Genomic DNA, 21540 nt, shown 5'->3' with positions numbered 1-21540 from the left:
GTATGGATTATAGTCCTTTGCCTTTCCCTATTGGGGATAAATTTTAAAACAACAACAACAACCAATTCGTTCACGCCTATTCCAATTCGACGGAATATTACGAAAGCAATGATGTGTAGTGAATATTGTTATTTAGTAAATTTCAAGCAAGCTTACTCTTAAATACGGTTCCAAAAAAATGTTATACCTGTGATTTTATTACGTTCATCATCATGACTACAATGAAGAATACTAATCCATCGTCTTCTAAGCTTGCACTTTTGAGCCATATCAAGTACGAGCACCTGGTAGCTGGGATATCAGGTGGCGTCACATCAACACTAATTTTGCATCCTTTGGACCTTATTAAAATTCGTTTTGCTGGTACGTACTTTTGTAGTATTCCATTAACCACGAAATGTCATTTCGTCATTTGAATAGTGTAGTGTAATGTCTAATTATTTTAGGAAATCACATGTTGTAGTTAAAAATAAGTGATTTTTCAGACAAAATCGTTATTTTATTCTTTCAACATTCTTTTACGAAAAATTCATGGTTGATATGTGACCTTGAACTTGAGAAAGATCAGTGAATGTGCCTTAAAATATGGTCAAAACAACTGATGCAATTCTGAACTGTAGTAAAGTTGCAAAAGTTAGAGCTAGTGATATACTTTTATCTAAAGATTAATCATATAAAATATATTTTTAAAACAATACTTATCTACTTCTTTATATTTTACGAACTAAAATTACACTCTGAATAATATTAAATACAACAATATTCATAACAACTTGTGTATCCATCATATTCCTTTTAATTATCTACAAACTTAATGAACATTTCCGAATGTGATAATATCGGAAGGTCTAAAATTATATGAAAAAATCCTGAGTAAAGTTGTTAGCGTCTAGAACAGCATGATTCTCTAAAACATAAGCAAACAAAAAAGTAAAAAAACATATACAACAAAAAGTATATTATTATCATACTTGAGTTTTATTATTCTATTTAATTATAATTATTTATATAAACTCTATTTATGTTTGGTTTAATCACATAAGAATCTATTTGATTGTCTTTATAAAAAAAAAATCTATCAGGGCAAATTTGAATGTGATTCAACATCTGAAGTTCACCTAAATTTTTGATCTTGTAATGACAATTATGTAGAAATGTTAGCCAATCAGAAATTAAAAGTATAATTTTTACAACTGCAGCTGAAATGCTAAAGAATATCTAATAACATTTAAATTCCATCATTCTAATTTAAGAGTACTTTATTCAATTGTTACTTGTCTGTTTCAATAGGTTTTATTACTTTGGTTATGATGTCTATCTCAAATTTACTAAATATGCATTACTTATTTTTTATTACATATTTTGTTTTTTCAATAATTGTTTAAAAATATCCTAATATCTGGAAATCAACAGTATTTCAGAATTTTAACACAATATTACACTTGTATGTGTAAAATAAACATTTGATAATAATAGTAACATTAATTATGCATAATTACAAGCAATGATAATTAGTCTTCCTCAATTAGGAGTGGAAAATGAAAACAGTTCACATATTAACTATTATAACAGTTTAAAGTTAAAAAAATTGACTTGCATCTATTATTTTCCAAAAGTTATTATGTAAAGTAGGATGTGAAATGCTTATATACCAAGCATGTCGCCACAGTTCACAAATAATATAATTTCTTACTCTGGTGTTACTACGTACTGCATGTGCATCACGTACAAGTGTATACATTGACGTTTTGCAGGTTTGATTCCCGCTCGGGATGGATACTTGTATTTATACAAATATTTCTATCTTGTTTGCATGTACGTTCTTGTTGGTTTCTCCACCATGCCTTGGAAAGCATGTTAAACTTTCACTCTCGGTTGTTTGTTATATCTGATAACGATCGTTACTAATAGTAGCGAATATATCTGCTAACCCGCAGTGGAGCAGTGTCGTGGATTAAGCTCTGATCTTTCTTCTACATGGAGAAAGAAGCAGGGTATGTCCGAGGACATGGCATACATTTGTATCGTCCATACAGATGTTTGCCATGGTCGGGGTGTTTGTGCTTGTGTATTGTATGTGTTTCCGATCCCCCGACACAGGAGTAAGTTCTAGTGGAGGTCGTAAATAAGGCATTTATGAGAAATTTCATTTTTCTATACCCATTGACTGACCTGAATCTGCATCACTATTTATAGCCCAATTAACCATTTTAAGTTTACGTAAGTTAATAAAATTGAGATTAATAAAATATTTTGATAAAATTCACGACACACTTGTAATACATGACATTGTAGTATTTTTTATCATGGTCTAGCTGACCCAGTGAACTTTATACCGCCATTTAATTTTTTTTTTTCGTGAATGTTATTAATTTTGTCTTAAGAGCCATTTCACAAAAATCGGTAACAATCCGCGAAATTGTAATATTTTGACGTCATTAATCTCAGTGTTCGATGCAATAATGTAATTTATATTCTTGAAATATAATAGAGCAACCTTTGTTGTAGTCCATAGTCAGATCAGAATTTTGATTTATATTATGTGTATAAAATTATTAACCTTTTCATCAGCCTCCTCCCTGGGTAAACGGTCGCAATGTATACTTTGAAGTCCTACTTTTCAATAACCTCTACGTTGAAACCATTTTAAAAAAATATCATAATATGTGGAATATAATTTTGTTGCGCACTATCGCAGATTTTTATTTCATTTGTATCTCTATTAAACGATAAATAAAAATTAAAGTTACGAATATTTTCCAAATAAGTACAATTTTAAAAGCGATATTTTTCTTAGAAAACTAAGAAATTTTAACGAACTATCTTCATCAAAGTAAACTTACATCATTAAGGAATACAAAAAAAATAATTAAAAGATGTAATCATTTTTAATACATTTTATATTAAATAATAAAAAGATAGTATATATTGCCACGCATCAAGCCCGGTAAATCAGTCGAGCGCTAGCGCTCTTAGAGGTAAGGTCCACGCCAAATTCTGCGCAGCCGTCTCTTTCGCTCACACGCGCCAAGCGCCTGTTATTATAGCGGATAAAACGCATTTGATACTTTCATAATAAAATAAACATATTACGAAAATGACTGTAAAATAATATAATGATAATTTCTGTAAACAAATGTATAATTTAATTTTCTTTTCTCACATTATCAATACAAATAGGCATTTCAATCTGTTTGTCTTGTTATTTGTTAATTAATATGTTTGTCGGTGTCGATGTCATAAAATGCTATTTTATTCATATCGTAAATATTAGATTCATTCGTAAACTGGAAAAACTAAATCAATTAAAAAAAAAAATTGTTTCATAAAATTGATTTTTTATTTTTATTTTAAATTTATTGACTGTTGTTATATAACATACTTGAAATTTTTAACAAATTAACTATGTAAAAAACATTTTATACCATAGTTATAATTTTTATTATACATCAGAAAATGATCAAGATGGTCTTTTGGTTGTCACACTATACGTACTAGCACAAAGATCGCGCGGCTCGTACGACTCGCGCGATGCGACCAAATTTACCTAAACTTGCAGAGCGTAAAATTGTGAAATGGCTCTTAACAATAAATTACATGCAGTCATTCGAAACTTATGCGCTTAGTATAAATTTCGGTTTATTTTTATTTAAATATTCGTCGTAGATGTTTAATATGTTACAAAGTTTTGGAAAATCTTTAAATGGAGTGAATTAATATAATGGACTTTAAGACACGTGAAAACATTGTGGCTATAAATAATGCTAATTATTTTAACCATATGATTAATATTGCACAAAATATACGGCCTTATGAATAACTATACGCGGTCTTTGTGTGTTATTTAAAGCATTAATTTGCAGCGCAATACTAATTAGTCTCTTTGTGATCAAAATGCATCATTGAATGATATGTATAATGCAACATTCATCGTTTTTGATGCAATTTTTGAGTGCTCATTGCTTCTTTAATTAATAATTATACGACACGTACGAACAGTGGATATATCACGTGGCTATTGAGCTAGCGGTCGGGGGTTTGAACCCCGCACAAGACAAATATTTGTATAGGTCATACAGATATTTATCGTGATTTGGGCTTTTGTAATTGTGTTGTTTAAATTTCCATACTGATAGAACTTCAACGACAGTATACTAAGTAATCAGACTTTTATGATTGGGTTGTGTGTTTCAGGATATTTTATATATTTATTTGTAATGTATTTTAACTATATTTTTATGATGCAGTAAATGATGGAAGAACAGCAACAGTACCGCGTTACGATGGCCTGGGCAGCGCATTTGTTACGATCGTGAAGAAGGAGGGCGTGCGGGGCCTGTACCGCGGCGTCACTCCTAACGTCTGGGGCTCGGGATCGGCCTGGGGTTTTTATTTCTTATTGTGAGTATTGACTGATATATTACATAATTTTAAATGTATACGAGCATGTGCTAACGTTTATGAAGCAGGAAAGATGATTCACGCGGGTAATTGTTGATTATGTTCATTTCGCCTTGTTTTGTTATCTATACTAATATTATAAAGCTGAAGAGTTTGTTTGTTTGTTTGTTTGTTTGAACGCGCTAATCTCATAAATTACTGGTCCGATTTGAAAAATTCTTTTAGTGTTAGATAGCCAATTTATCGGGGAAGGCTATATATAGGCTATATATCATCACGCTAAGAACAAAAGGAGCGGAGTACCAATGAAGAATGTTTCAAAATCGGGGGTTCTTTTTTCCTTTTGAGAGCTTCCGCTGCGTGCGCTGTGAAAACAGTTAAAGTTTCGCAAAAATCATGTATGACAGAATTGATCCTCTTTAAAAGTTCTAAAAAAAAGTCCGCGACAGCATATATCTATCTCTTAAGGTTGGCTCACTATAACCTTTTTATGCTAACCAAGTGTGTTCTAAAATAATGCATTATTTGCGAAGTTGTTTTTATAAACCTGATATTAATCCTTATCTAAATAAATACGTTATTCATCACAAGTATTTAATTTAAAACAAAATACCCTTTTACATAATTCGATTTCAATGAGTATCAGGAGATATCGCAGTTATAAAATAACATCGTAGCAAAATAATGATCAAGTATTGCGCGCGCCTCTGTTCCGCGGACGAAGTGGCGCGCAGAAGTTAGTGATTCATTTTTTGATAGTTAACCGACTTCCAAAAAAAGGAGGAGGTTCTCAATTCGACTGTATTTTTTTTTATGTATGTTACATCAGAACTTTTGGCTGGGTGGAGCGATTTCGACAAATTTTCTTTTAATCGAAAGGTGGTGTGTGCCAATTGGTCCTATTTAAATTTATTTGAGATCTAACAACTACTTTTAGAGCTATATCTAATAATGCGTTTTACTTGACGCTTTTTCGTCGACCTACGTTATATTATACCGCATAACTTTCTACTGGATGTACCGGTTTTTATAATTTTTTTTTTTGTTGGAAAGAAGATATCCCTAGTTTGGTACCATGATAAGGAAACCAGGATCTGGTGATGGAATCCCCGAGAAGTCGAGGGAAACCCTCGGAAATCGTAGTGACGACTAGAGTGCCTTTGTTAATTTTATTCGTGTACTTAAGTTGTATTACTTGTCGATGTAATTGGAAGTCGGTTTTTTTCGTTTGCGAGCAAACAATTATTATTATTTAATCTCTACTACAGAATTTCAAGAATTTAATATTTAGCGATAAATAAAGTGTAAAGCATTTTTTATTGCTTTTAAGTTTCTTTCATAATTACTAATTTATTTTTCATTTGTTTTTTGTTGTTGAAGATTTTTTTTTGTAAATTGTATTGGTTAATAGGATATTTGGTAAAATATTATGGCAGTTTATGACTGTATTCGTAATATGTCATATCAAATAATGTATTATATTTTATGGACTAGGTTTGCGTTACGACTCTATCCGCATCGACATTTTAAAATTAGTACTCGCAACAGCTCTTATAATCGTTATTATATTATAACACATAATTTTCTTTATCATTTGCTATGGAATAGCTAATGATATTATGAATATCATTAGCTAATGTAATAGTAAATTAAACTTTATTTTAATAACTCACCACCATGTTTCTTTTTTCTATACAAACCTGGGTCTGTGTTTCCTTTTCTATACAAACCTTGGTCTGACAATAACGAAAGTCCTGGAATCAAAATGATTATAATAAAAACATTAAAAATCGATTCGCGTGTATACTTTCAGCTATAACGCAATAAAAACGTGGATACAAGGGGGTAACGCACGAACACCTCTCGGGCCAGGTCTCCACATGCTGGCCGCAGCTCAGGCTGGCATACTATCATTGGTGATGACCAACCCCATATGGGTCGTTAAGACCAGGCTCTGCCTCCAGTACAGCGAGGAGCACACCATCGCCGAACACAAGAGATACAATGGGATGATTGATGGTTTGACGAAGATCTACAGGACGGAAGGCGTCAGGGGGTTGTATAGGGTGAGTTGTTTTTGTTTTATATTTGTTTTGATGATTCTTTTCCAGTGTTGTTTTGTTGTTCGTTAGTAATTAATCATAATAGGAAGACATTTTGAAATAATCTAACCTTAAGAACATGTAAGTAAAGAAAAATGCTAAGAATATGTATTGAAGATAGTTTATATTATAATAGCATTACAAATATTAAGTTTTGAGGTTCTAAAGTCGGATTATTTTTTTTCATTTTTGGCATTTTTAGCTTCACTTCAAAATAAATTAATTTCATTATTCTACAATGATTTAAAATCGCCCGTGTGTAATTGTGACTCGTGATTAGCAGATTTTTTTGGATGTTAGGAAAACGGATGTATAAGTTATTATGGTAACACTTTATTGCAAAATTTGTTTTAATCATTTAAAAACATTGTATTTTCCTAAATTGGTTAATTTCATAAGAAAATCATTATTTTATTATATTTGGTACGTGTAAATTTAAAAAAAAAGATTTTTATACATTTAAAAAAAGTGCCCTCTATTTACCAAAGGAAGACTTAGTTTAAAAGTATAATGCATACTTTGACGTATGAGATAGATTTACATAACTAAGCGTTTGAAATAAGTCACAATGGAAATTTTCGTTACATATAAAAGCCAAACATTTTCGTTTACCTCGGACAAGGAGTACACACGGATTACCATTCTCGCGTTACGTAAGATTTATATATAACGTATACTCGTATAAAAGTCAGCACATATTTACAAATGAAAGCCATAAAGCAATGTACACAAATTAAAATATAAACACGTAGAAAACACGCGTTTCAGAAATGTATCGTTGGTTTGTGTCTGTTGAACCTCGCAGTCGGGAGGCAAGGGACTTGTTTATAAACAACTGCTTGTATTAAATATATTCACGATGGAATTTTTATTTCATAAACTAGTTAAAAGCATTAAATTAAACCACATGTAAATTAAAAACATTTTTAAAAAATTTGTCGAATTGAGAACCTTCTTGTTTGAAATCGGTTAAAAAGTCGTTTAGGAATGAAAGTGAGAAGGTGCTAGCTGTGGAAAATTACTCGAAAGATTTAGAAATTCTATGTTTCGCCTTCAAAGGCATCACTATTGCGACATTTATCGAATTGATACTTTGAATCACTTTTTAACCGACTTCCAAAAAAGGAGGAGGTTCTCAATTCGACTGTATTTTTTTTTTTTTTATATATGTTACATCAGACTTTTGACCGGGTAGACCGATTTCGACAAATTTTATTTTAATCGAAAGGTGGTGTGTGCCAATTGGTCCCATTTAAATTTATTTGAGATCTAACAACTACTTTTCGAGTTATATCTAATAATGCGTTTTTACTTGACGCTTTTTTCGTCGACCTACGTTGTATTATACCGCATAACTTTCTACTGGATGTACCGATTTTGATAATTCTTTTTTTGTTGGAAAGGGGATATCCCTAGTTTGGTACCGTGATAAGGAAACCAGGATCTGATGATGGGATCCTAGAGAAATCGAAGGAAACTCTCGAAAATCCGTAATAACTTTTGACTGGGTGTACCGATTTTGATAATTTTTAATTTAATCGAAAGCTGATGTTTATCATGTGGTCACATATAAATGTTATCAAGATCTGATAACTACTTTTTGAGTTATCTTTGATAACGCGTAGTTACTTGACTATTTTTTCGTCGATCTACGTTGTATTACTCGTCGATGAAATTGAAGTCGGTTTTTTTTTCGTTTGTGAGCAAACACAATTATGTAAGAAAAATGTATACTTGGACGATTTTTTTTTTTTTTTAATATTATTGTTTATTTTTAAATGATACTGTTTATATGTAATGTTTATATATATATATATAATCTTTTTTTAGATGATAATTTAAAATGATAAAGTTTAAATTATATCTAATTAAAAGAAAGTGTGCTAGTCTAGTAGAGATAGAGTAGAGACGAACTTCACCCATCTGCTTAAGGGATGAAAATTATTTTATATTTATTTTAGTATATATAATAAATAGGGTTTTGTAATTATTATTGGGTAAACTTTTTGTTTCAAATTAATTAAAATTCCTCGTAACATAAAAATCTCGCACAATAAAGACTAACTAAAATGGTTTGGCGCCAATCCAACTTAGCATGGGTTTTCAGAGATATTACAGTAAAAGTACAGTAACTATAAACATTGAATATTTACTAGTTTTTTTTAAACGGCTAAGAAGGTTGACTAATATAGCTCAGACGTCTTATTAAAAAAGTGTGTATCTCTCCACTTGTGGCATATTGGTTAAAAAAATGAACAGTATTTTTTATAAATATATAAAAATATGTCGGTAGCTATGTACATTAGTATGTACAGATGACCGTGTGTGTATCTTTTATTTATATCCATACTTATTATTTAAAGTTAGTGAGATATATGCGCCTGTATTACGTACACAACAGTGCATTATAATGTTATCGAGTACATCGTGTAGTGACGCGAGCGGTGATTTCTGAATTAGACTTTTTATCACATAACAAGAAATCAATTAATCTTTCGATATTTCCGTGCTATTACGTAGGGGAATGCCACACTAATCTCTATTTCTTATCTGAACTTGCAGCTACGTAACTATGCAGTAGGTATATAAAAGAAATAAGAAGTATATGAATATAAATAGAATTGCGTAAAACTTAAGTTATTAAGTAATTAATACCTAAGTTAACTTTATATTGTCTTTTTAATGGTAAGTATTTTTATATATTTCTCTCCATATAATATCTTCTATATAAATAAAAATGAATGTTGCTAAGCGCATAACTCGAGAATGGATCCACCAATTCGACTATTTTTTTTTGTATGTTCCTTAAGGCCCACGGAAGGTTTTAATATTAAAATAAATAAATACATAAAAAATCTATATAAATAAAAATCTATTAATTTTTGACAGAACGAAGTCCGTCCGGGTCGCTAGTTGTTCAATAAACAGAAACTTTTTAAACATATCATTGTTGGTCGGTGGACTCACGTCTGCATTAGGGATACTAAGATTGAATAATTAGTTTTCTTAATGTAAGCTGCAGTAGTGTACCAAGTAAACAATCACTAACAAAACTAAAAATCGGAATAACAAAAGCACGGGCACGTAACCGCCAGCACAACAGCTACAAAGCAGTTCTGTGACCGTTGCGCCAACGCGTCGTCATATAATAATACGGCTAATATTTGTCTTGCTTTGGAAACAATAGAAACAATAACTCAAAATTAGTACAAATACACTGACATTGACAAATAACTCGACTTGTGTATTACCCAGTCATTATGAGTCTTTGTAAACTACTCTTACTTTTATTTTAAGCTATCGTAAAATACTTTTGTTATTATTATTGATCAAAAAAAGACCAACAAAAAAACCTACTCGCAAGTAATAAGATCATATTTATCGATTGGATTTGTGTCTTTCTTTGTGAATAAATGGCTTTCATTCAATAAATGGCTTTGTCAAGGTAGAGTCGTTTGTTATCGTAACTTTAGCGCCTCTCCTTTCGAAAACCATATAATATGTCCAGCAATTTTTTGCGCCGTTTTGTGAGTAGCACCCGGGGCACTCTCCCCCTCGATTCGCCACTGGGTACCAATCAAAACACGAGTCAGAATGTAAATAGTAATATACACGAAACCTTTCATTTTTACTATTTAAAATGTAAGCAGTTTCTAGCAGATATATATATAAAGGTGATCTACTTTTTATTATGTATATGTTTAACTGCAAATATTATTTAACTATCGTAGACATGAAAATAAATTGTATCAATATATCCGTTTTTCAAGGTCGCACTCTTTATAAATGCTTCGTACTCGTACTTTTATATATAGATATAATTTGCTATTGCCAAGAGATTAGTATGGGATTAGTGAAAGAATAAAAGTGGTGTATAGTGGATACATACAGGGCCGGATTTAAAGTTAATGTCGTTCCTGGGCACCGAAAAAAAATCAGTCCCAAAACTGGAATTTTACTCTAACTTATCATCACTTCAGCCTATCGCAGTTCACTGCTGGATATAAGCCTACACAAGTTCGCGCCACAAATGGCGTGAACTCGTGTGTTTTGCCCATAGTCACCATGCTGTGTAGGCGGGTTGGTGACCGCAGGGCTGGCTTTACCTGTCTTCGGCCAGTGTATTTCATAGCCAGCAGTTGTATGGTTATCCCGCCATCGGTCGGCTTTTTAAGTTCCAAGGTGGTAGTGGAACTGTGTTATCCCTTAGTCGCCTCTTAGGACACCCACGGGAAGAGAGGGGGTGGCTATATTCTTTAATGCCGTAACCACATTGCAAAAATTTCTAGTTTATATATTTTATTTTTCAAAATTATAATAACTAGTTTTTTTGCAGAAACTATTATAATTCCAAAAACATGAATATTTTTTTAAAAGTCATAAACTTGAAAAATGCAAAAAATAATTCCGAATTTTTCATTAAAAAAATACTTTATAAATATCTTTAATTCCAGAAAATAGAAAAATCGATTATCATTTTAAATCTCAAAGGAAATAAATTGATTAAATCATTTTGATTATTAATTTTTACCGAAAGTGCCAAAATTATAATTCACAAACAATGGATGACTTGAATTTCTTGAATTATCAATTAAACTTAAAATTATTAATTAAAAGAATGAATTAATTATATTGAGCAATCTTGATAAGACTAAAAAAATTTTTTTTCACTATAAATTTTGCCGCCCTGGGCACTTGCCCCCGACTAGTGTAAATCCACCGCGGGATAACATACGTTGACAACCGATCTCGTGTTGTGACGACGACGTAAATTTTAATCCCGGTTCTGTTTGTGAAAGTATTTTCTGGTCTTTATCTATGAGGGTCTCCCACCATGCCTTGGAAAACAGGTAATGTCAGTCTACACATATACCTATAGTAAAATTCTTGTTAGCTGATGTCCGGACATTAGATATCAGAGCAAATAATTGTGTTTGCTCGCAAACGAAAAAAAAACGACTTCAATCACATCGACCAGTAATACGTAGGTACCTATGAACGTAGCTAGATCAAAAAAAAATAGTCAAGTAAATACGCATTATTAGGGATAACTCAAATAGTATTCGTCCGATCTCGGATAAATTTAAATAAAAAGCACCACCTTTTTTTAAGTCGGTTAAAAAAGCCAAATCAAGTACTTTTAAATTTTTGTATATCTGTCTGTATATTTTTTTTCAACTTTTACAAAATTGCTGCAGAAAATTAAACGCAGCTTTCATTGCTTTGATACTTGAAATCTGTTGTATATTTCATCTACCACCATTATTTAGAAGTGGAGTTATTACAGTACCTAAACATAATTGTAAATACCGCGCGTAGGTACGAAGTCGCAGGTAAAACTAGTTGTCAATATATTTCATGATAATATTATACGTCACAAATTGTATGTATATATAAATGTCTAGTTTTTATATAATATGTACAAGTACTGCTTTCTTTTATATACTAGTATTAAAATCATGTTCAATGATTTATGTCCACAGAACTACGTATTGCGCAGTACGTTTGATTTCATTCTTAATGGAAATCGTTAGTATCAATTGCTTCTATAAAAAAAAAACAGTCATTACCGTCCATTACCTAGATATGGGGAAGATACGGGAAAAGAAAAAATCAAGGAACGTTTAAAATGGTCCTTAAAGTATAGTACGTAAAGACTAATTTAAATTAATATTTTGTATCAGTTAGAATCACGCTAGTCTGGTAAATACTTCAGTTCAAAGTTTGTTTATGATAAATCTGTGACAAGTTTTATTGTGACGACGCATATCATTTGGAGCAACGTTCGAAAATAAGGTTATTATTATTAAAATGTTTTTCTAATTGCTTATCTCCGTTTATAATATTTGTGTTAATATGTCTGTTATATTAATTACAGGTTATAAACACAAAAAAAGGAAAGTAAATTATATTTTATTTAGCATTTTTTTTTATATTCATCTTTTACTTTTTATAGTTAAATCTTTTATGTTGTACGTATTTACTGTACTGTAATTATATCTAAACCGAATCACCGCGAAAAACAACCAACAACCCTGCAACCGTAATAATTATATGTCTAGAAATTTGTATCACAATCGTGTCACGATGCTTATAGTTATAGTATTTAAAGGTATACTGAAAATTTCAATATACTTTACACAAAAAATACACGTGTTTTGGGGAATGGAGGTTGTTAGTCTAAAACCTCGCCACATATCACCAGTTGGGGTTTAAAAATTTGCTAAAAATCATCAAGCGATTAATGAACGAGCCCTAAGCGTAAAAATAAATGTATAAAAATTTATCTAAGTTACTTCAAATTACACAGACAAATTTAATTTGATGTGTATGTAAATCACCTTACGTTGAAATAAATAATTTCATTTACTCAAATATAATTAAACACTAACCACACAAACTTTTTCTTTATTTGAATTTGTAGTGTAGTTTGATTTTTGTAGTCAGTGTAAATTAATAAAACTATATAATTGTGATTAATTATATATTATCGTCCGTTCATTACGATTATTTTGTTACTTGGCAACATTGAGCTGTTATTACGAGTTTTTATCGATTTCACGTAACATTGGATAAGGAGTGATAAATACGTTTTATAAATAGAGTTCCCTTACAATAAAAATAAATCTGTTTAGTGATTATAAACTTTGTATCGTCTTCATTTATGATTTTATTAATGCAATTTCATTTTTGTTTTTGTAATATAAGGACAAATATAATAATACCGTAATTTTAGCCCTTAGATTATTAGTAATAGTGATAATGTTATTTTTTTATAGGTTTGATCTGTTTAAGTGAAATGTTAACTAATTTAAAGACAATACTTGGTGTATTTAATGACAAAATACTATAATTTGGGGTATCTTTATCAGAGCCGGTTATAAGTGTAGTTTGAGTACCTATATCGAAACTGTTTGAAACAGTAGCACTGCTGTGCTTGGTTCACACCAATTATTATTACCCAGTGTAATTTAATTCATAAAAAAAAACTGCAACAATGCTATGATATTTTCGTTTATATCCACGTTTTTGTTTTTGTTCTTGTTTTGTCTAATAATAGTCTTATTAGGTTTTTCCCATGCCAAAAAACTATATTATTCGAGTGGTTTCCCCCACGCTTTAATTTACTGTTGCTCTATGAATTATAATTTGATATATTAGATCTTTATTTTCTCATTAAAAACCATACAGTCATTTGCATGAGAAATATTATACAGACTACAATCTTTCTTTTTTTAAAGTATATCTTCCTTGAAAGTTGTCAAATAGCACAATAAACTGAAGGTTAGAACTATAAAGTCCAACTTGATGGTAAGCGGTTACTGTCGCCTATACACGCTTGCAACACCAGAAACATCGCAGGCGGGTTGCTAACCCTTCACAGGAGCTCTACCTACCATACTCACCACAGGAACACAACTGCTTGAAAGCATTATTTTTTGCTGCGATCTTCTGTAAGTAACCTACCTTCGTAATATAAGTAAAGATGTATTTCCTTATTCCAGGGCTTCATTCCGGGCATGTTCGGTGTCTCCCACGGTGCGCTACAGTTTATGACATACGAGGAAATGAAGAATAGGTACAATCAATACAGGAACCTACCTATCGATATTAAATTGGTAAGTGTGTGTGTAACAAGAATATTAAACGTTTATTTGATATAGAACGATAAAAAAAATGATAAGGCTATTATAATGGCTCATTAATTCAGCCTGTATCATCCCACTGCTGGGCATAGACCTGTTTATCTACGTAGGAGAAGGATTGGAGCTTAATCCACCACGTTGCTGCACTGGGGGTTGGTGGAAATGATCACTGTTTATGATAACAACCGGGACCGACGGCTTCACGTGCTCTCCGAGGCACGGTGGGGAGACCCACAAGAACAGACATCAAAACCGGAAAGGTATATTTGTACAAATACAAATATTCATTCATCTCTAGCGGGATTTGAACCCGCAAACCGTCGGTCTTTTAGGCGACTATTCGCACCACTACACCAGAACGGTCGTTCAATTTTTTTTTTTCATTATAATGACTATTAGGTAGGTTATATTTGTGTTTGAGGGTTGTTAAAAAAAGCTTATCTGGGAGCCTAAATAGGTTTTGCTGGCAACAGAGGAGGTTAATTGATGTTACTTTGTTTGTATATTATAGCCTTAAGAAGCACTTTGATATTGTATACTAAGCTTTGTAATTTTTTTAAAATAAGATTTGTAAGTTTTTTAAAGAAAATTTTATAACAAGTATAAGATACAAATAGCTCCAGAGGAGATTTTCGCGACCGCCAGTACAATCAGTGTTCGCGTTGTAAATTAATGATTAGTTACTAAATTATTACTCAGCTTGCAAGTCATAAGAGACTAAGCTATAACATTATTATCCCTACTAAAATTATTTATAACGGGATGTTAACCGTGACTTTTATTTTGCGGAGTTCGATATTTCGACGACCTACGAATGTCTTGTTAGTAGTGTCCATACTGGACTACCTCCTTTCTCGTTCTTTTGTTACGTAAACATTGGTCGCCACTACCGTTGGTAAAATCGGTAAATATCCCGTATTAAATAATGTTAGTAATGAAAATAATCATGTTATTTTAAAATCTTATTATTGTCCTTGTCCGCAGAGCTCAGTAGAGTACCTAACATTCGCGGCCGTATCAAAGTTACTAGCGGCAGGCGCGACCTACCCCTACCAGGTGGTACGGGCTCGTCTCCAAGACCAGCACCGCAACTACACGGGCGCGTGGCACTGCGTCACCGAAACTTGGAGGTACGAACGCGTCCGCGGTTTCTACAAGGGCCTCACGCCGTATCTCCTACATGTAACGCCTAACATATGCCTCGTCATGTTAATATGGGAGAAGTTCACTAATAACGATTCTATCTGATGGGAAATTTCGATCTATCTCTTTTTTTGTGATCGGGTTGAGTCTTGGGAGGTTTGGAATGGCTTCGAGTTAAAATAATATAATTTTTTTATGTGGATAATATTATAAGACTATAAAAGTATCACTTAAGTCTCTACTATATTATCTATTATTAGTACCAGAATTCCTACTCGAAGTTATTTAATCCTTTCTTTTAGTCTGTACCTGTCAGAAAGTTACTCCCAGGGTTTAATCTGTGTGCATTAATTATCTGTTTCGATTGTGACAGCTGTCACCGAAATGACAGGGTTCTCGTGGTGTGTAAGGTAAGACTTTTGTTTGTTTATGCGGATATTAATTGCTTAGTCTGTTTTGACGTGCATTTTTCTTAAAATTGTGAAATCCTTGTTTTTTTTTAATATTCTATCAAATAACTTTGACAATTTGTAAAGATATTGTAATGTAATTAAAAAAATTTTGTTATTTATTTGTTTATCGTGACAGGTTTTGATAAGTTATTTTTTTTGTAGTCGTATTTAAATTATTAAGTTGAATTGTAATAAAATGTGGTATGTAATTTATTATATATATATATTTATAAAAATAGAATTCTCGAGTTCATCTTTGGCTATAGTTCTGTCTCTTTTTAAATGTTGCTTTTAATTTGTAACGGAAAGAGACAGAAATAAGCTAGAGCTGGCTTGCTATTACAATTTTATTAATTAAACCAGTTGAAGTAAGTGCATGTATGTAATACTAAAAATGCGTTGGCTACCGTATTAAGAAAACATATATCAGAATTTATATATAAAGTATTGCTGTAGTTTATATTTTCGTAGTTCGAATGATTCAATAAGCTCACGGTTTAAAGATTTTTCAATACAATATTTAAATATAAGCCAGCGATATTATAAAGCCTGTCTCACGACATATGTTGTGTTTTCTATGTAACTTGTACTAATATTCGCCTTAATCGTAATCTCTAGTAAATAATGGTACAATTTCCCATCAGATCGTGATAATTGTTTACTTTTTTGATATTTAAAATGGCAACATCGCCGTGTTGCTATAACTTAGATATAAATTGATTTTTTTGTGATAATAGTACTTAGAATATCTTATAAAGATTTCCCATTTCTAGATTTAAAAGATATTTTTCTTTTATCTCATAACCGTTACATGTGTGGTGAGACGACGCTAGGTCTTCTATGTGTTAAATAGAATTGGTTTCAACTTGTCTGGATAATTAGTAATTGTTATCGTAAATTTTAAAAAGTAACTTTAAAATAATTAATCACATAAACGTCTGCAAGTTTGAAGCTATTCTATCGATGACGCTTTATTACATTTAGCAATTTCTATTAAAATGTAATTCTTTTCTCGATCTTAACAGTAATTTTCCCCGTGTTAGTTCAATTTAGGATATTTTCTTATAAGCAATATCATAGCTGAATATAAAGTAAATTGATTATTGATGAGTTAATACGTTTGATATGTGATTGAGGAATAATGCAGATGTCAGCAAAAACCCACTTTTAACTTGTAAACAAAAACAACTTTTTAGCTATAGGATGTTCTAATTGTAATCGCTTTAAACATCTATTCATAGAGATGTGACGAAAAAGACAAATTTGTAATCACAGTATTGATGTAATTTTTTTTGTGAAATTATTTATAATTTATTCAACAAATAATTAAAGCAATATAATGAATGTGAATGGTTTATTTTTGCTGACATGTAAGCCTAAGAAATTGTTACAATAAAAATGTGATGTTGATAAAATGAATGAATCGTATTGTTAGTAATTTTCTTTGCTAATTTTAGTGTCTCACTCGGTGGCTGGCCACTTTATATGATGAGATGTATATATTTTTATAATATATATAAATTGATTAGGTCATGTTTCAATTCGCCTTCTCAATTTGTGTGATCAATAAATGATAGCAAATTGATAATTACAATGTTGTTTTCATTTGACAAGATAGCCTTCTACAACAATAATAGTTACTATTTATAAAATTTAACTTATATGCAATACTTTTTTTTTAATATATTAAAAATCGTATATATTTTATATAAAACGGTAAGTATAAACGGTAAGGTTACTTATTTATTTATTTATTTAATAAAGTAACAGGTAGTTATAAATATTTTTAAACGTTTTCCAGACACGAAGGTTGGCGTGGTTTCTACAAGGGCCTGAAACCGAACTTGATACGCGTGGTTCCAGCTACGATGATCACATTCTTGACATACGAAAATGTGTCGCATTTTATGTTAAAGCGTGAACCAAAATTTAATCTACCCTCCTAAACATATCTTTGTTATGTAAAGCCATTAATTAAGGTTACAGGTTTATGGCTATTCATATATATTTCAAGTATTTGAGGATATATAAAGATTTCTATTACTTGAATTATGTTGTTACACCGCGTTACAATATTTTTAGACTTTGGGTTCTCATCTAATTTGACCAATCTCTGTCCCTAAATGAACTTTGAAAGTATGGCTCTGTGTTGTGTTACTGCCTCAGTCTAGTGTTCTTCAGTTTACGTTTTCAGACTATTTTGTGTTAAAAAAATATTTGATACATCTTGTTTGATTTCTTGGTTGATACTTGTGATGATATTTGAATTGCGCAGTTATTTCTGATTAAAAAACATGATATGTAAAAATGTATATTTGTTGAAATTATAAGGCTAATTTGACTACTTGGTCGGAAGCATTTTAATTAGTTAATTAAGTTTGTTACCTTAATCACAAATTTTAGTATTAAGGCCTTATTAGTTATTGTACCGAAAATTGTAAAACAGGTTTAATTTTAAGATAATGATTTCATGACACTGAACTTCCATTTTAAATATTGGAAGTCTATTTGCGTTTTTCAGCCTTTATTTATGGCACGAGTTAATAATTACAGTCACTTTTTCATTTATACGGACAGCTAAACTGCCTCATAGTACATCTCTTTTTAGCCACTAGTGGCGCTGGCGTCAGTAGGTGAAATATTATAAAAAATGCTTAAGAACAAAAAGCAACTGTTTATAGATATGATAGTATTAATAAGCCCAGTATAGTAATAGTACAAATTTTGTTTTATTCATTTCAATGTCTTACGCTCTTTTCTGTGACATTATCTATCTGTAATTTGAACATAATTTACGTATGATTGCTAAAAATTTTCAATGTCATTAAATTGGTTAGAATAATCTGGTGTCAATAATATACAAATATTTATATTTAAAATAAATGTTTCCATATTGTGTAGTGTTTAGCAAGTTTTAAACTTAAGTAAAGGCTGTGTTATCTTCCTTTTTGGTTATTTTGGATGAGTTTTTAGAATTAGTTTTTATATCTTATTATCAATATTATGAAGAAAAAAAAATCCCGTTTTTAAATTTCAACAAATCGATATTAAAATTCTGACAATGTTGAAACTCCCTTTCAACATTTTTATTGTAATAATTTGATTTGATAAGCGTGACTTATGTTTGATTAAATATCAAATAGGTTTGTATATGTTTGATTAAGTATCAATTTGGTTGTATAAGACTAGGTCAAAATCATAAAAAGCAATATTGTTAATGATTGTGTGACCTTAGTAAAAAAATCTGTGTCCTAAGAAACAATCAAAATCCTTCAAATTAAAGTTTTTAATTGAATTAAGCACTGTATTGCAATTGGTACGTAAACAATTTCCAATAAGGAGGACATTTTCATTTTTTTTGTATGTTTTGTTACCTAATAAATGTGTAAGGGCTGAAAGTTTTATTTTTCATTAGATTAAAATGGGTTTTAGTTATAAGCGTCTTAAATATTGCCATATTTAAGCTTAAATTAAACATGTTACCTGGCCATAAATAATGCACATTAACCTTTGGAAAGAGACAATCGGCTAATTTCAACTTCGTATAGCGTTGTCTCTGACGCATATTACCTATGTATGTGACGTATGATGTAATGTGTGTAAGAGGTGTAAAGATTTTAAACTACTCAAGTTGTAGAGAGATTTAGGACCTGTTTCAGCGGTTGTGGATACAGTTTATCCAGCAAATAAATTACTATTAGACTCAATTAATAAACTGCAACTTTTAGATTAATTAGCGAATGGAAATATCTCATAAATACAATGGAATTCGATAGTGTAAAAGAATTATACTCCAAAAACTTTTATCTATTGGATTTCGCTATCCGTCAAATAGCGTTATTCACAACTGGTGAAACAGGCCCTTAACAATGCATCTATGGGTTGAAGTATTACTGAATTAACATCTACGTGTTTATATTGTTTAAACTTATTTCAAATACAAACAAATTATTGGTTTAACAACCATTTTCAATCAATTATAGACAGTAAAAATATAGGTAATGAAGTAATTGCACTAAATTTATTAGCTATGATATTTAAACTCCTTGATAGAAAGGGTTATTAAAGTACCTATATGATTGTGTAATCATATGTGTAATACGTTGAGGTGTAACGCCGGGAAGAAAGTAGAATTATAAAAATTCTTAAGAAGGATATTTCTCTTCGTAAGTTACTATATTTAAAATGTGAATATACATAGATTAATTTCCTTGAAATAGCATTAACTGACACGAATTAAGTTGAAGTAAGTATTACGTAACTGCATTTATTCTTATGTTAATGCTGAAGATAGCTTCGTCTTGTTCATTTCTATTCTTGAAGTTATTTTTAAATAGATTTTTGTGTTTTCTTAAGCAGATGTCATTTCGTTTGTTTCTTTATTAATTTTGCTTTGGATATTTTTAAATAAAACGAAGATTAAAATAGTAACGTGTTTTTTGTTAACATTGATGTTTTACCCTCACTAAATATTCCTACGTCTTTATTAGAATTAATGAAATATAAATTGCCGTATCCATAGCACACCTGGTGAGTACCTACGAATTTGGACGTCAGCCTACCTGAGCGGGTATGTAGGTATACGTTCACTGTACATACATATACGACTATTGTTTATATTTTATCCATCAGAAAGTAAATAAGGTTTGGGAGGCGGGACCTTGGACTATAACACAGTATCAGGGTTGACGGTGGCCCCTACATTTATATCAAGGAAGCTTTTCTAACGCTAGATGTTCTTTTAGTAAGTATGTTAATTACTAGTTATATATAAAAGAAAATGAGTATCTTCATTTGAAGATACACTAAACCATTTATTTTTTTCATGACTTATAAGTGTGACTATTTTGGACTTAGGAATGACATTCATATGTTCGGTATCTCAAAAAAAAATATTTAAATAAAATTTGTATTAGTATACTGTCTTATCACAGTTATCTCGGTTGTTCTATCTATGTTGTTATTTTTAACCAACTTTAAAAAAGGAGGACGTTCTCTATTTGATTTTTTTTATGTATGTTCCCTCACAACTTTTTATCGGGGGTGGACAGATTTCGATGATTTTTTTAATCGAAAGGTTGTGCGTGTCATGTGGTCTTTTTTAAATTTAATCGAGATCTGACAAGTACTTATTGAGTAATCTATAATAATGCGTATTTACTTCACCATTTTTTGTCGTCGACTACCGTGTAACATCTCATAACTTTTATTGTGTGGACCGATTTCGATGATTCTTTTTTTTTATCAATAGCTGGTGCTTGTCGCATAGAGTCATTTAATTGATTTGATCGAGATCTGTTGGGTAATTTTTGAGTACCTAATCTTTCATAACGCGTATTTTCTTGACTATTTTTTAATCTACCTACGTTGTATTACTTGTCGATGTAATAGAAGCCGGTTTTTTTTTTCGTTTGCGAGCAAACACTTACTTTTTTTATTTTTAATCTTTATTTTTTTTTAAGGAGTTTGATCACGAAGTGATCATGTCACCCCTATGTGAGCTACTATACAATTAATTTCTAAAGTAATCTACAAATATCGACGTCTTAATGCTATTAATACTAATCTGTATAGCATCCTTGCCTCTCCAGACGTTGGAAAGGCCAGAATACTATTCCATACTTACTTAATATTTACATTTGGTCCTTTCTAAGGTCAAATTAGGAATTATATTCTTGAGATACTACTACTTTTATATGTGCCTTTGTAGGCATTTATAAAATATAAATATCTAAAATAGTCATTTTCATACGTCACAAGAATCTGAACTGGTTTCTTTTCTTATTCAAATGTTAT

General features: G+C 30.9%; 1 protein-coding gene across 1 annotated transcript; it reads left to right on the top strand.

Moving 5' to 3' along the window:
- The first annotated feature begins 212 nt into the window (after positions 1 to 212).
- On the top strand, positions 213 to 20171 carry LOC123655412 (mitochondrial folate transporter/carrier). The gene is made up of 6 exons (XM_045591231.1): positions 213 to 363; positions 4248 to 4401; positions 6215 to 6467; positions 14009 to 14122; positions 15134 to 15279; positions 17546 to 20171. The coding sequence occupies exons 1-6, from the start codon at positions 213 to 215 to the stop codon at positions 17688 to 17690; spliced, it is 963 nt and encodes a 320-aa protein (XP_045447187.1). The 3' UTR covers positions 17691 to 20171.
- The last annotated feature ends 1369 nt before the right edge of the window (positions 20172 to 21540 follow it).

The sequence above is a fragment of the Melitaea cinxia genome, chromosome 1 (genome assembly GCF_905220565.1).
Source record: "Melitaea cinxia chromosome 1, ilMelCinx1.1, whole genome shotgun sequence".
Classification (NCBI taxonomy): domain Eukaryota; kingdom Metazoa; phylum Arthropoda; class Insecta; order Lepidoptera; family Nymphalidae; genus Melitaea; species Melitaea cinxia.
This window is presented reverse-complemented; position numbering and strand designations above follow the sequence as displayed.